At 42.1% G+C, this 15,700-nt stretch overlaps 1 protein-coding gene across 1 annotated transcript in view; it reads right to left on the bottom strand.

Annotated features, from left to right (window-relative positions):
* Positions 1-15,700, bottom strand: part of LOC124593824 (sialin-like) — a 538,743-nt gene that overhangs the window by 197,660 nt on the left and 325,383 nt on the right. Inside the window, exon 3 of the mRNA XM_047132173.1 lies at positions 3,351-3,397. Within this exon, the coding sequence (XP_046988129.1) occupies positions 3,351-3,397 (47 nt within the window). The remainder of the gene's footprint in view (positions 1-3,350; positions 3,398-15,700) is intronic.

Raw genomic sequence — 15,700 nt, 5'->3', positions numbered from 1 at the left:
GCCGTCCCCGACAAACCCCCATCCCGACCCCCACAGTGATGCCCATTGGCAACAGCCTCAAGCTGTGTGACCGAAGCCAACACTGCCTGAAGCTGGGAGCGAAGGGATGCCAACTCAGCCTGCATCCGAACACAGCAGTTGCAGTCCCTATCCATGCTAAAAACTGTTTTGCTAAGAACGTCTGAACTAATCTACAGAGAGCGCAAACAAATCGACAAAATTTAAACGGTTATTAAAATACAAGATTGCCTAGTAAATGCAGTAATGCTGCTACTTGCGCACTGCTGACACTGCTCGGCGGCGGAAGGAGACTAAGCGAAATTACACTATTCAGGTACTAAAACACGATGCTACACTCTCAAATACTATAATACGCCCGAAATTTATGAATCAAACAATGCAAGAACCAAAAACACGCAAAGAAATTAAGAATTAAACTATGTAACAAATGAGTGAGCTAGGAGTATACGACTTGCTGCTCAGCTGCTTATCCAACGGCGGCGTTTTGTAGCTGCTGCCTTCTTTGGTATAGGATCAATGATGCATTTCTGGAAGTCTGTCGGTATCTCTCCTGTGTTATAGATGGACCTAATAAGTTTAAGCAGCATTGTTTTCATGCTGTCACCAGCATTCTTTATTAGTTCTGCAGGGATGTCATCAATAACTGTTGCTTTGTTGTCCCGTAGATCCTTTAGAGCTTTGTCAAATTCTTCTTGCAGAATGTTATCTTCGTCTACTTGTTCTTCTCTTCCTATTACTTCCTCTGAAAGAGGTGTTCAGGCAAACAACTCCTCTAAGCATTCTTTCCATCTGTCTTCACCAAACAGCATTTTCCCCTCTTCATTTTCTATTGTGCATGAGAGTGTTGATTCACGTTTGTTAAAAAATTTATTTTCTCTTCTTTAGGCTAAATCAGTTCTTCCGTTTTGCATATTTTCTTCCACTTCCCTGCACATTTCCTCAAGAAAATTTTCTTTTGATTTCCTAGCTTCTCTATTGACTAAATTCCTTAGTCTTCTGCCTTTCCTTGTTCGTCAGTTGCATTTTTGTATAATCTCCTGTTTCCTATAAGCACAATAATATCTGCTGCAATCCATTTCCTCTTGTTTTTGGTTTTAGTTTTTCCATCTATCTTTTCTGCTGCTATTTATATACCAGATTTAATTTGATCCCAGTCTCCATTTACTCCACCATCTGGAAAATTTTTAGCTGAGTTGTGTATGTCGTGAGCATAGCGCACTACCAAGTCCCTCAGTTTCCAGTTTTTCTAGTTCACATTTAAGTTTTACTGGCTTCTTCTTCAAACATTTGAATCTGAGCGAACTTTTCATCAGGACCAGGTTATGGTCACTGCCTGTGTCTGCAGATGGATAGCTCCTGCTTTCTTTTACCGGTTCCTAAAATGTGCTTTCACTAGAATGTAATCAATCTGTTGTCTCCTCAGGTCTCTAGGGGCTTTCCATGTGTATCTTCTTCGTTTGTGACGTTGGAAAAGTGTGTTTGCAACAACTAATTGGTGCCTCGAGCAGAACCTGATGAGTCGATCTCCTCTTTCATTTCTTCTTCCAAGTCCATATTTGCCAACAATTCCTTCCTCCGGTTCTTTACCCACAATCGCATTCCAGTCTCCTATGGCAATCAGGTTTTCATCTCCCTTAACATTTCTCATCGCATTACTTATTTCTTCTTATATTTCGTCAACGACTGCATCTTCTTCTTTGGATGTTGGCACGTATATTTGTATTATCACAGTGTCCTTTGGTTTAGTTTCAAGTTTGACTAGTATTATTCGAGAGCTATACTGCATATATCCCTTGACACGTGAGCCATAGTTTTTCCTCAAAATTGTTCCAACTTCTCCCGTTTCTGGTCTATCTTGGTCAGTTCCGGTGTGAATTACTCTGTATTCTTCAGACCAGAAATCACCTGATTGGGGCCGTCTCATCTCAGATACGCCTTGGATATCGATTTCCAGTCGTTCCATTTCAAGTTTTAGATTTTCTAGTTTGCTATACTGAAGCAGTGTTCTCACATTTCAAGTTGCTATGTTAAAATTGGGATTCATTTCCTTCACCTTGTCTGGATCTTATACAGTCCCCACTCGGATATCCGATTGGGGGACTATTTTATCTCCGGAAAATTTTACGGAAGATACTGGCATGGTTTTTTGCTTATGCTTGCGATAAACGTAGGTCTTTAATATGGTGGCTTCCAGTTGCCTTCCACATCCTATGCCGTTGCCCATCAGCTGGTCCTTCCGCTTTTGGAAATGGTTTCTCATTTCCAAGGCAAAAGGGTGCCCTGCCCAGCAAATGTTGGGGTTATGACTTATCCCGGTCATCCCTCGGTCTCTGTCTACGTTATACATCACATGAAGTGACGTTGCCCACTCTCTACCGCGTGGAGGTGTAGATCAGGAGTTTCCCTTCATCGTGTCAGCTACTTTATGTAGCTGTGCTGAAATGCTAATGATTTTTGTAGCCAGCCCGAGCCATTTGGACTTGTGCTGCATGCCGCCTTCGTTGTGTTACAATTTTAACGGCCAGTAGTGTACATTAAAGAGTCCTACATACTGTACGTGATAAATATACATGGGTGATCCAAAAGTTTCGATACAATTTCTCGATTCATGTTTACTAACCCCCTCAATGACTTCATGACTGCAGATCCACCTGAAAACTGGGTAAACAGCATACTTTTCGTGGAACAGGGGTACCAAAGCCTGCAGACGAGCTGTGAGTGATGCAATGAACTCATCCTAGTGGCATTGTCTCTAATGAAGTCGAGGTCAGCGGGAACTTTTAAGCTTTTCTTCCTTCTTTGGCACAGTCATTGCTGTGGTGTCACCGCCAGACACCACACTTGCTACGTGGTAGGCTTTAAATCGGCTGCGGTCCGTAGTATACGTCGAACCCGCGTGTCGCCACTATCAGTGATTGCAGGCCGAGCGCCGCCACACGGCAGGTCTAGAGACTTCCTAGCACTCGTCCCAGTTGTACAGCCGACTTTGCTAGCGATGGTTCACTGACAAAATACGCTCTCATTTGCCGAGACGATAGTTAGCATAGCCTTCAGCTACGTCATTTGCTACGACCTAGCAAGGCGCCATTACCACTACTATTGATGCTGTAAAACATGTACCGTCAAGAGCGATGTTCACCATTTATGGATTAAAGTTAAGTATTCCACAGCTACGTCCTTTTTTGCTAGTCTCATTTCCTTGACCTGTTCCAGACCTCACGCCAGCCTGCGTGAGCTAAAACACGTGCCTTTCGGCTTCCTCTCATAGTGGGTTGGCTCTCTTGCCAATCCACAACAATTGCTGTCAGGAAGAAAGCGTAGCAACTTACCTTTCTGCGTGTCCGATACCTTCCCGTTGCACTCCATATCGTAAGTGCTGAAACAATTGAAATTACAGTTTAAATTTTCCTTTCTTCACTAGTTTCACACTTACTATATCTATAGTGCAATTACTGTTCAATACATCTTAAATATCTGTTTCAAGTTCTCAGAACGTATTTTAGCACATACTGACTTTCCTTATACATTAGTTTAATAAATACGACTTGATTCGAAAGTTAATGTAGTAGGTACATTTAAACAGTAAGAGAAGCGACTAGGTACCATGAAAATTACAAGTGTGTTAGGGATTCCAATGACCCTGACGCACAGAATTTTTCCACGTAGTCACCATTTCTATGAAATTTTGATACAGCTAACAAGCATTTTCTAACAGTCTACGAATATTTCTGCCATCTGGGATTCCAATTGGCTGTCAATAGTAGGAACTCCCGAATAATGACAGCGGTCTCAAATGCGAGTTATCGCTATCAGATGGTTTATCATAAACTTACCGTTGGAAGTTAGGTATTTTGTCACTCGGTTCGGGCAGCAGTATACGGATACAAAATTATCTGAACAAAGATCAATTCTTGATTTCGGCAATCATTATTGGCACGTTCCTGTTTGGAATAGCCTCAGTGCTCACGTAATCCGTCTACAGTGGTTATTAACTATACATGCTGTGGTGTATCGAGAGGTTATAACAATGGAAAATTGTACTGAAATGCAGGAGGATCTGCAGCGAATTGACGCATTGTGCAGGGAATGGCAATTGAATCTCAATGTAGACAAGTGTAATGTGCTGCGAATACATAGAAAGATAGATCCCTTATCATTTAGCTACAAAATAGCAGGTCAGCAACTGGAACCAGTTAATTCCATAAATTGTCTGGGAGTACGCATTAGGAGTGATTTAAAATGGAATGATCATATAAAGTTGATCGTCGGTAAAGCAGATGCCAGACTGAGAATCATTGGGAGAATCCTAAGGAAATGCAGTCCGAAAACAAAGGAAGTAGGTTACAGTACGCTTGTTCGCCCACGGCTTGAATACTGCTCAGCAGTGTGGGATCCGTACCAGATAGGGTTGATAGAAGAGGTAGAGAAGATCCAACGGTGAGCAGCGCGCTTCGTTACAGGATCATTTAGTAATCGCAAAAGCGCTACGGAGATGATAGATAAACTCCAGTGGAAGACTCTGCGGGAGAGACGCTCAGTAGCTCGGTACGGGCTTTTGTTAAAGTTTCGAGAACATACCTTCACCGAAAAGTCAAGCAGTATATTGCTCCCTCCTACGTATATCTCGCGAAGAGACCATGAGGATAAAATCAGAGAGATTAGAGCCCACACAGAAGCATACCGACAATTCTTCTTTCCACGAACAATACGAGACTGGAATAGAAGGGAGAACCGATAGAGGTACTCAGGGTACCCTCCGCCACACACCGTCAGGTGGCTTGCGGAGTATGGATGTAGATGTAGATGCAAAGCATTCGTCTCCGTAAAATAATTGGCAAACAACAGTTCTCATAAGTAATTAGAGAACGTCATAGCTCTCTGACAATAGCTGTTATTAAATGCTTATTACAACTGGTTTTAGTACCCAGACCATCATCAAGTATCCTCTGTCATGGGTGACGACACATAAAACGTACTTAATATTTAGTATATTTCATATGAATTATATTTCATGTTTATTATGTTTACAGTTAAATATGACATGCATTTCATGTGCCCTCTCCCTGCCGCGCGGGATTAGCCGAGCGGTCTAAGGCGCTGCAGTCGTGGACTGTGCGGCTGATCCCGGCGGAGGTTCCAGTCCTCCCTCGGGCATGGGTGTGTTTGTTTGTCATTAGGATAATTTAGGTTAAGTAGTGTGTAAGCTTAGGGACTGATGACCTTAGCAGTTAAGTCCCATAAGATTTCACACACATTTCGCCCTCTCCCTCGGTGTATAGGATACCTGATGAAGGTCTAGGAGTGAGATCACTGGTGTTAACTAAGTATTCATCACCAGCTCTTGCCAGTGAACTATGACGTTTTTTAAATACAAAGGACGTTCAAAAAGTTTTGCACAGTCGTCTCTAATTTTTTTATTTTTTGCAGGAGGAGAATGAAAATTTTTGTGAACTTGGAAAATTTAGCTATAAGTTGGTATATAAAAGTATTTTCTTTTATTTGTAGGTGAGCCATAATGAACCGTGAAGTAAATGTCAGGATGCGACAACGGTCGGTAATGGAGTTCCCCTTCAAGACCGGCGATGACTCTGCCATATCGATTCACAGGAAGTTGCTCCCTGTTTATGGAGAGGACACAGTGGATCGCAGCAGTATCCAGCGGTGGTTGCAGAGGTTTAAAGGAGGTCATCTCTCTCTACTGGACAATCCTCGATGCGGTAGACCATCGACGGCAGTGAGTGATGTGAATAAGGAGTCCATTGATCAAATCTTCCAAAATGACAGATGTGTGACGACACGATAGCATGCTGAAATGACTCGTTTGTCGTTGGGAAGTGTGGTATCACTGGTACAGTCACTAGGGTACAGTAAGGTCTGTGCACGTTGGGTGCCTGGGTTATTGACAAGGGAAATGAAAACGATGAGGGTCTCATGAAGAACTTTACTGAAGAGTGGAAACAGTGTTTTGACAGCGTCATTACCCATGATGAAACATGATTGTTTTTGTCCGAACCTGAGAGCAAAACCCAGTCCATGGAGTGGCGTCATCTGGGTTCCCCTCGGAAGAAGAAACCAAGACTTTCACTAACAGCAGGCCGAAAGGTGATGGCCTCTTTCTTCTGGGATCAGTGTGGTGTCATTTCCATTGACTTTTTGAAACCTCCACAATTAACCGGGACAGTTACTGTTTGTCATTGGATAAGCTGCGACGTACCATCAAGACCCACAGACTACAAGGGTCAGCTCACCAGACTACACCATGACAATGCCAAACCCCATACGGCCCTTATGACGCAGGAGAAAGTCAGTAAAATGGGTTGGAAAATTGTTCCTCATCCTCCCTACAGTCCGGACTTGGCTCCCTCTGATTTTTACCTCTTTGGTCGTCTGAAGGTCCACCTGCATGGTAAAACATTTGATAGTGAGAAAGACCTTATTTCCTGTGTCAAGCGATGGTGTAAATTTCAATCCCCAGAATTTTACCAAAGTGCATTTACATCATGGAAATAACGTTGGACTTCATGCGTCACAGCTGATGGAGGCTACATTTAGTAGGCTCAATGTATAGTTAAATGATCCAAGTATGTTCACAAAAAATTTCATTCTCCTCCTGCAAAAAATAAAAAAATTAGAGACGACTGTACAAAATTTTTCGAACGCCCTTTGTATCTGTCATAATTACCACTGCACGTCGTCCGCACAGATTGCCATGCATATCATGTCAGTAACAGTGCTACCTTTGAAACATTATTTCCGATTGAAAGTTACAGCGTCACTCATATAACTTGTGTGATGTGTTGTGCCTGTTATGCTTGCCCTGTTCACATGATACCACACTCGTCAAAACACAGTGAGTACCGTAGTGGATTTAAATGCGTTTAATATCGAAATCCGCACTACACGCCGCCAGAAACATTACGAGCCCAGTGTATTAATACATCAACAATATCTGTGAACTAGGTCTGAAAATGTTTCGCTCGACTTTATCTGCACCCCGTATTATTGCTATCTGCGTCTGGAACCAGTCATCTTACATTTCTGCAATGAATCCGATACCGTTCTGGATTTAAGATGATGTTGGAACGTGTTTTGCTATTCCCCACAATGAGAGGAAATAATTTCTAACAGTTCAACTGCTCAGAAATTCATTTCTTTTTTCACTTCTTTTCATCCGTCTACCTCGTTGAATGTTTCCTTACCTCCTCTTTCACAGCAACTGATCCTATTATTCCAGTATCCTGTATCAATCAATCACTTCTATCCTCGCTCCCTTTGCTCTTGGCAATTTTTTTATTCCTGTAATCCACTTCTGCTACTGTATAAACACAGCCCATATTCCACAAAACAGTTATAATTGTTTTTATTAAGCACATTCAAAAACAATCAAAATCCTGTTTCTGACTCCATAACGTGCTATCTGTTATTATTACCAGTACCATTATTATTATAATTGCTGTTATTCGTTACCTTATTCACATTTGTATATTAGTGATAATGAAAACGGTTTAAACAAAAAAACTATCAGTATATTAACTATATTCTTTGAGAACTTGACGAATTATTCTGCAGGTGCTCGGACCAACTGCCTTTTGTGGTTTCCAAGCAAAAGATGCAATCATAGGTCCAGTAGATTATTTGGTTTTCTGTGGATCAAGCCTGTCTCTGACGTCACCACAGGACTTACGTATACCAGTTTCTTCCCACATAGTATTTACTTGAGTTCCCCGGTCGCAAGATCTCGTCATCTTCTCACTGTAGGTCATGTGTCATATTATGTCAGATCCACTGTATCTGATTGTTTTATCAGTAAATATACTGAGATGCAATACACCTTTTTGTCAGTTTCTACACTGATGAAAGAATGGTATCTTTATTTTATTAATGAGGAACCTTTTCCGTTAACTGATACTGCAAGTCCAAATTTCGGTGATTATTTTAGCGACGTCGTCGTGTCTCTGGGTGCCGCGTTAATAATTCGTGACATAATTCACTTTTAATACTCGCACTTCTTTCAGCTACAATCGATTCGTTATTCTTATCCTTAATCTAATTGCATTATATATTTATTTTCAGTTGTAAAATTTTTTCACTGTTTAGCTTCACGTGAACGTAGCTTTGTGGCAGAAGGTAACGTTCAGCTGAAGAAGAAGTTCAACCTGTCCTAGAGTCATCCTTTTCTTTCTCTAAAACTTATGAGTTCATGTGTCTGAAACAAATGAGGTTGGTTAGAGGTCCTCTAAAGGTTGATCTACGGTCCTCGCATTTTTCTGGGAACTCTTGAGGTCCTTCTACTCTTGAAATAACCGTATCATATATTTCAGGACCATTCAATTACCAGATCTTGTTCATTTGAAAAGCTAATTCCTCGTACTTCGTCAGTTCTCCAACTGTTTCTGATTTTCTACATACAGTTTTATATAATTTTCGTACAATAAGTGCGTGATATGGTTGTGGTTATTAGAGTTCATTTAGTAGCACAAAAGATTCAAGACCAAATTCACCGCCGGCCGGTGTGGCCGGGCGGGTCTAGGCGCTTCAGTCTGGAACCGCGTGGCCGCTACGGTCGCAGGTTCGAATCCTGCTTCGGGCATGGATGTGTGTGATGTCCTTAAGTTAGTTAGGTTTAAGTAGTTCTAAGTTCTAGGGGACTGATGACCACAGATGTTAAGTCCCATAGTGCTCAGAGCCATTTGAACCATTTTGAACCAAATTCACCACAGAAGTGAATATTAAGTCTACCGGAAACATTACCCTGTTAATGAAAGCAATTGCGTTAATCTCATCTTTGAGGTGCAGACTTGTCATGCATGTGTTGATCATTGTTTCCAAACAGTAGATGGAATTCCGACACATTCTGTGAGCATCGAAAGTCTGAATTAACCAATAAAGTCCAACTGAATCAAAAGCCTTGATTTAGTCAACGAAATAAATACGCAATTTTCATATCTTAATCTGTATCTGTTCGGTAATTAGTTGAGGTTTACAACTCAAAAACCCATGGTTTTCTTTTTTATTATAACTGTTATCACTTTCACTGAGTGTAGATTTTATTTTTTGAATACGTGTAAACAGTTTCGACACAACATGAAGACTTCTTATTGGGAAGTTATTGTATTATTGTTATTATTTTACTATCTTTACTTTTCACAACAGAAATTATATTGTGAAATACAGTCACATCAATTCTTTGTTCCTTCGAGCTTCCCAGACGGTAGGCATGATGACTTAACAGTTTTTATAATACTTTACGCAAGATACCAAACAGTACTGTATCTTGTATTTTATTGTCTTTACTACATCCCGGGATTGCAGGCAGAGCGCTCTTCGCATTATGTGATATTGATTCCAGAGCGCCAATGATGACGGGATGATATTAGTTTCATCACTATTATTATTGTGTTCTTAACAACATTATAAATAACGTCATGAATGTAATTCAGTCCGACCACTCCACAAACACTAATTTTAGTAGGATATGTGAAGGACTCCTAGTTATCTGTAACTGAGGCCCTCATGACCTTAAATTTATCAGGGAAAATCCAATGAAATTAAAAATGATGCGCAGAGAACATAAAATACTAAAATGCCCACAACGATAAAACTGATAGTTCAGGTGTATCACAAACAACACAGTGTTTGACTTTTGTCCGTTCTGTTGACTCGAGACTCAACTGATACAATAAGTTACACTACCAAATTTACCTCCTGATTTTTGTGTTACGCATCTACAGCTTACAGCTACGTCTACTTATCCAGTACGCGAGATACCGTCCAGTGTCATCATGCAGAAATTGTATCTGCATCTCTACGCCGCAAGAAATATTCGGTGTGAGGCAAATGGTACATATTGTACAAGTATTTTATCCCCCGCTTTCCCATTCCATTCCCAAATTGCATGTGGGGCTGACGATAATTATGGGTGTGAATTCTCATGAATACCAGGCGTGGATAATGTCGGAATAAGTGTCACATTTCTTGTATGATGCTGGAACGTACCGTCTCAGAATATAAGTAGGGGAGGGCGTTGTACACTTTGCTGGCTTTTGGCTCTACCCAGCAGTGTAACAGAAGTTTAATAAGGTTTCTTGTTTAATTTCTAAACTATGTCAGTCACTGTCTGCGTGGTGCATTCTTTTTCTGGAATTACAAAAATTGCTCCGAAAAATTAAGGTTTTTCCGAATGAGAAAACTTGTTCGAAGGTACTACTGGGTCATGTACCTAGGAACAAATATTCTATTGAAATTTTAAATGTTGCAATACAGAAAACCTTGTCAGTTCCGTATTTAATATTATAACATGTTCACTATTACTTTACTACATACCTATATTCAATAAGAGAAATCACATTAAGTAGAAGTATTACCAAAAACCATTTATAACTTAAATATATTTTGAAATAGAAGCACAAATCTAATTTTTCAAGAAAGGTAAATCGTTAAGAAGTTAAAGAAACTCGTTTGATTTGCAAGCATCTCATTTTCTGTTGTTGAAGATCTTTCATTTCAAGTTACAAGATGGCGCACGACCGACGAAGCATGGCTTAACCTTCCGCGCACTATATAATTAGTTTTAAGAAGATGTATAATTTTGCTCAGTATAATATTCTGTAACTGAACACTAACAATATCTATGAAACAGCATCGGTATACTATACAGCACTTAAATGTATATATCTCAAAGAAGATGCACAAATCAAAACCTCGTGTCTCCCAGCAACAGAAACAGCAGAAAATTCTAGTAACTGTTTCTGTCGACCTCTGGCACTCATGTCATCATGTGATACGAAAACCGGTCGCTGGATTGAAGCAGCGACCAGGAAACAACATGTGTTCCGAGGTTCGATATGCTCAAGGTACAAGGCTCTCCCTAGTCCTTTGTGAAATGGACAACGCCTTGCCTGTAGCTGCTCGTAGTGAAGTTCGTTGTGGACTGTTTTGATGCCTCGTGCTGACCACATGATCTCACGAATAATTGGGCAGCCCTTGTTTTAACCTCCTCTGATACTTCCGTGAATCCTACTTGATAAGGATACTACAATAGTGAAATGTACTAAATAATCAATCTGACGAGAGTTCTAAGCGATATTCGTCATGGAAGAACTACACGTTCCCAGAGTTCTCACCATGAGTCGGTCGTGTCTGGCTCACCCACAATTAACCCAGTTGGCTTGGTGTTCCACCATGTGTCAGTTAGATCTCCCACCCCGGGACACAACAACCATTTGTACTGTCACCCCTCATCCCTCCATCCTTATGTCCTTCAAACCTACACAGCATTTACTGGTAACGGTAGATTTGTGCTTCTATTTCAAAATATATTTAAGTTATAAATGGTTTTTGGTAATACTTCTACTTAATGTGATTTCTCTTATTGAATATAGGTATTGTCATCGACAATGCCTTAACGCCAGCCACACCATGACTATCACGAGAGAGAACCCTTTATTCTAATATAACCCAAAATAAAGATTTTTAACTTCTTATTTTTAAAAAAGCTGTAAGTGTTCATTATCATATCACTTGGTTAAAGAGTACCAATACTTGCCCCTTTGTGCCTTCACGTGAAGGGAATAAAATGATCAACAAAAAAAAATTGATCAGAATAGGAAAAACTTGATAACGGCTCTATTACTAAATTTGTCATCCAGTTTACCTTCTGTGTTAACTCCTTTCTTTCTCTTTTCCTTCGTTGTTAGCGGAAGCTGAAACCGAAAAAATTTGGTTCTGCTTTTACCCTCGCCTTTTTTCAGGTTGTAGGGACCCGCTTTCATTTTTGCAAAACTTCGCAGAAGTTGCCTTCAAATAATTATTACTATAGGGTTGCCTATTACACAATCACCGCAGTGTTTTTGTGAGTTCGTTTGTTTTCCGTGTACGTTGAGAAAACTATCTATCCTGTGAATAAATTTATTTTTGTACACTTTCTCTCTCGCGCGCGCGAGAGATAGAGAATCAGAGAAAATGTTTTAGATGTTCAACTGAGAGGTGTGTTGAGTGAGAGGGGTGCAGATGAGTGGGGCTTAGAAGTTGGCTGGTGGTGCAACAGTAGAAGAAATATGACAGCTCTCCAAACGCTCCCACCCCCTCACCACCACAACCTTATCCTGTTCCTCAATCTCACCTCCTGTCAGTTTCTTCAACTGCTGCCCCCCTCCCCGACCCCCCCTGAGCTCTAACCGCCCCTCACCCCCTCCACACCCTCTGCATTCATATCTCTGCTAAATATTTTAGCCACATTTTTTCTTACACTCGCATTCTGCCTCTCTCTTCCTCTCCCTCGCTCTCTCTCTCTCTCTCTCTCTCTCTCTCTCTCTCTGTCGCCCATTTATCTGTTCTCCTAGCTGTCTCCCTCTCTCACACTCGCTCTCTCTCGCTCTCTCTCTCTCTCTCTCTCTCTCTCTCTCTCTCTCTCTCTGAGACACAGGCATAGACACATACACGTGCAGCTGCTAGCGCACACACGAAGGCTCACACACACACACACACACACGCACACACACACACACACACACACAAGAAACTGCAAGCAAAAAAACAGTAAACAGTAGTCACAGGCTGCAAGAAACACTCTGCTGAGTGCAAAACACGCGAAACTGCCCAACTTTCGTGAAGTCTTACAGAAATGATGCTCACATTGCACCAAGCATTATTTGTCTGCAGATCTTCCCCCATTTCACAGTATTTTTTTATGACGTGACTTCCAAGCATGCAGCTGTAGATCGCCGACGATTTTCCTCTGACTGTCTGCAACATTAAACGCGAAGTTCAGCGTGGACTTGGATTGTAGCGAGCTTCGTTTCCTACACTTCGCCCAACATCCCCAAGCATATACATTTCTTCATGCGAGGAATTACTTCAAATGTCCTCAGTTCTAGGACGGCAGCTCCAGCTCCGGTCAGAAATTACAGCATCTCCAGCGACAGTAAAAACGCGTCTGGAGCGCGGCCAGTATGTGCGAGCGACCATAGTTCTACCGCCGTCGTTCCATGTGCGGGGCAGCCCTTTCCTGTCGCTTTGGCCCATTACGGCCGTGAATAAATTTAGTAATATTTCAGTCGTTTTCCGGCCTAACATATTGATTTTATCTGGCGCACTGAGAATTCGGAACGTGCGGGGCTCTGCCGACAGCAGCGCTGCACAGATGGCAGCACGTGTTCTGGGCCGGAACACCGGCCGCCTCGGCGTGGTGGGAACTAACTACAGATGCCTGCTAAACATCGCCGTTTAGGTCCTGTGCTACAACCGCAGTAAAGAGACTGAAAGAAGGTGGATGTTGTAAATGTAGCCCTGAATGCCACTATTAATTAAGCCCAAGCATCCACAGCAGCAGAAAAGTTTCCCTACTACGGTCTCTTAAAGGTGGCTGATTTGCACACTTGCAAATAAACACTTATCTGACAGTGCAGTACTACAACAAAAATGTGGCGACACATTAAGAAATAAAAAATAAAATACATTGAGAGTATGTTACAAAATGGTACTTAACTGTAGTAGTATTTGATGCTTGGCACTTGATGTCCTATACCTAATACAGTGATATCTAAAACAACTTCGCCGGCCGCGGTGGTCAAGCGGTTCAGGCGCTCAGTCCGGAACCGCGCGACGACTACGGTCGCAGGTTCGAATCCTGCCTCGGGTATGGATGTGTGTGATGTCCTTAGGTTAGTTAGGTTTAAGTAGTTCTAAGTTCTAGAGGACTGATGACCACAGATGTTAAGTCCCATAGTGCTCAGAGCCATTTGAACCATTTTGAATCTAAAACAACTTCGCTACATCCTGGCATTCCTTCACCCTGTCACTATAACTGAATATAATACTGCAGACACTCTGAGTTGGTTCAAGTTCTTCGTAAATAGCGACTGATAAGTCGGAAGGCAGTCTTCACAGAACTGTAGTGAGTGAGCTGCTTGCGCTAACTTGAACTGTCTGACGGCTGGTTCGCAACTAAGTCTGCAGCACATGGGGTTTGGTGAGCCTCGACGAAGGACCTGCATGCCTGCCAGCAGAAGCCGGAAATGGAGAACTCCACAGTTGATAGCGCACCCTATGGCGGCTGTCCACACTATCAGTCTACATACAGTGTGTCCATAACTCAAGTTTCAGAACGCTGTAGAAAGAAAACCACTGTCAGAATGACGCCAAATCTGAACAACCTATTATTGATACAGGGGGAAAGTTGTAGAACAAAAAGCTATCGAAAATTTTACTAACAGTTGTTGGTGTAAGATCGGCTACTAATGACAGCTGAATCGCAGTACTTCTATGGTTTGAGTTGCTCACCATCCATACTGGTCAAAGTGAAGGACTGCACAAGTTTGGCAGTCAACAGTTGTTGCAATTTTAGTTAGGTAAGACCATCCTCAACGGCAAGGTCGCACCCCATCGGATGGAAAAAATCAGTTTTTGCCAAAAACTGCATAAAAATTTAAATTACCTCTGTTTCAAATTGTCGTGAGACTGGCGCAAGACATGTTCAATAGGCTGTTCGCCTCTCTCGTAGCGTTTACCAGTGACGATAGAGGTAACAGGACCCGCAGGACTCTTTTCCCTGAAAAAATATGACCCTACGCTGAACGAAGACGTTAACCCGCACAACACAGTGATCTTTGCAGAAATGAGTGGTACCGGTTGACGCCCATGAGGATTTTCTGTTGCCATATTCTGCTATTCTGCAATTCTGCATATTGCCATGTCCTTGGAGATGGAAATGAGCTTCGTCTGTCCACTTCGGTGTGAGCAAGAAATTCCAAAGCGAACGTTCGTTTGATGGAAGCTCAGCGGGAAGGAACTCCTGAATATGAGTGACTTTGAATGGATAGCAATGCAGGATGTTTCGTAGGACTTCATGCACCATGCTGAGAGGCATGTCCAACGTTCGGGCAATTACCCGTGCACTGCACGTGTGCTCACCACTGTTCGAGCCTTCCTGCAGTGCTGTGGCCACACCTTCGACAGACGACGGATCAAATGCTTTCCTGCCTCTGCCACACTGCACTTAAAAAAAAAAAACGTGTCTTTTAGAGTTTTTAAAACATTTTCTCCAGACCCTTGGCAGACATCGGACCAATGCGTTTTTTTCGTTCCCTTGAGTGTCCAGACCTTCCGAAGGGCAGCTGGCGAATAGTCACCGTTCTCGTAAGAGTTTCATCAGCTGTGTGCAATCCTTCATGGAGACAATCCTCGGATCAAACTGAGGAACAGTCGTGTGCTGCGCGACTGCTGGTGTGCACACAGACTCAGACGCTTACAGCGCCATCTATAGCTAAGATTTTCGTTTTTTCTATCATGACGTTTCCCCCGTGCGACAATAACAAGCTGATCAAATTTGACGTTATTCTGAACAGTGATTCTCTTGGTAGAGCATTTTGAAACTTTAATTATGGACACCCTGTATATTACACGCTGAAGAAAGGGCCGCGAAAGAAGGATGAGTTCCGGGTTCTATCTGTGTGGTGGCGGCCTCTACGGTATTTTTTGTGTGCCTCTTGCGTGGTACAGAACGTTGGGTAAAGGCATTTATTCTTATTAAAATCTAACGATTTTTGTGTATTTTTGGCCGGCCTCGTGGCCGAGCGGTTCTAGGCGCTACAGTTTGAACCGCGCGACGGCTATGGTCGCAGGTTCAAATCCTGCTTCAGGCGTGGATGTGTGTGATGTCCTTAGGTTAGTTAGGTTTAAG

The sequence above is a fragment of the Schistocerca americana genome, chromosome 2, assembly GCF_021461395.2.
Source record: "Schistocerca americana isolate TAMUIC-IGC-003095 chromosome 2, iqSchAmer2.1, whole genome shotgun sequence".
NCBI lineage: Eukaryota > Metazoa > Arthropoda > Insecta > Orthoptera > Acrididae > Schistocerca > Schistocerca americana.
This window is presented reverse-complemented; position numbering and strand designations above follow the sequence as displayed.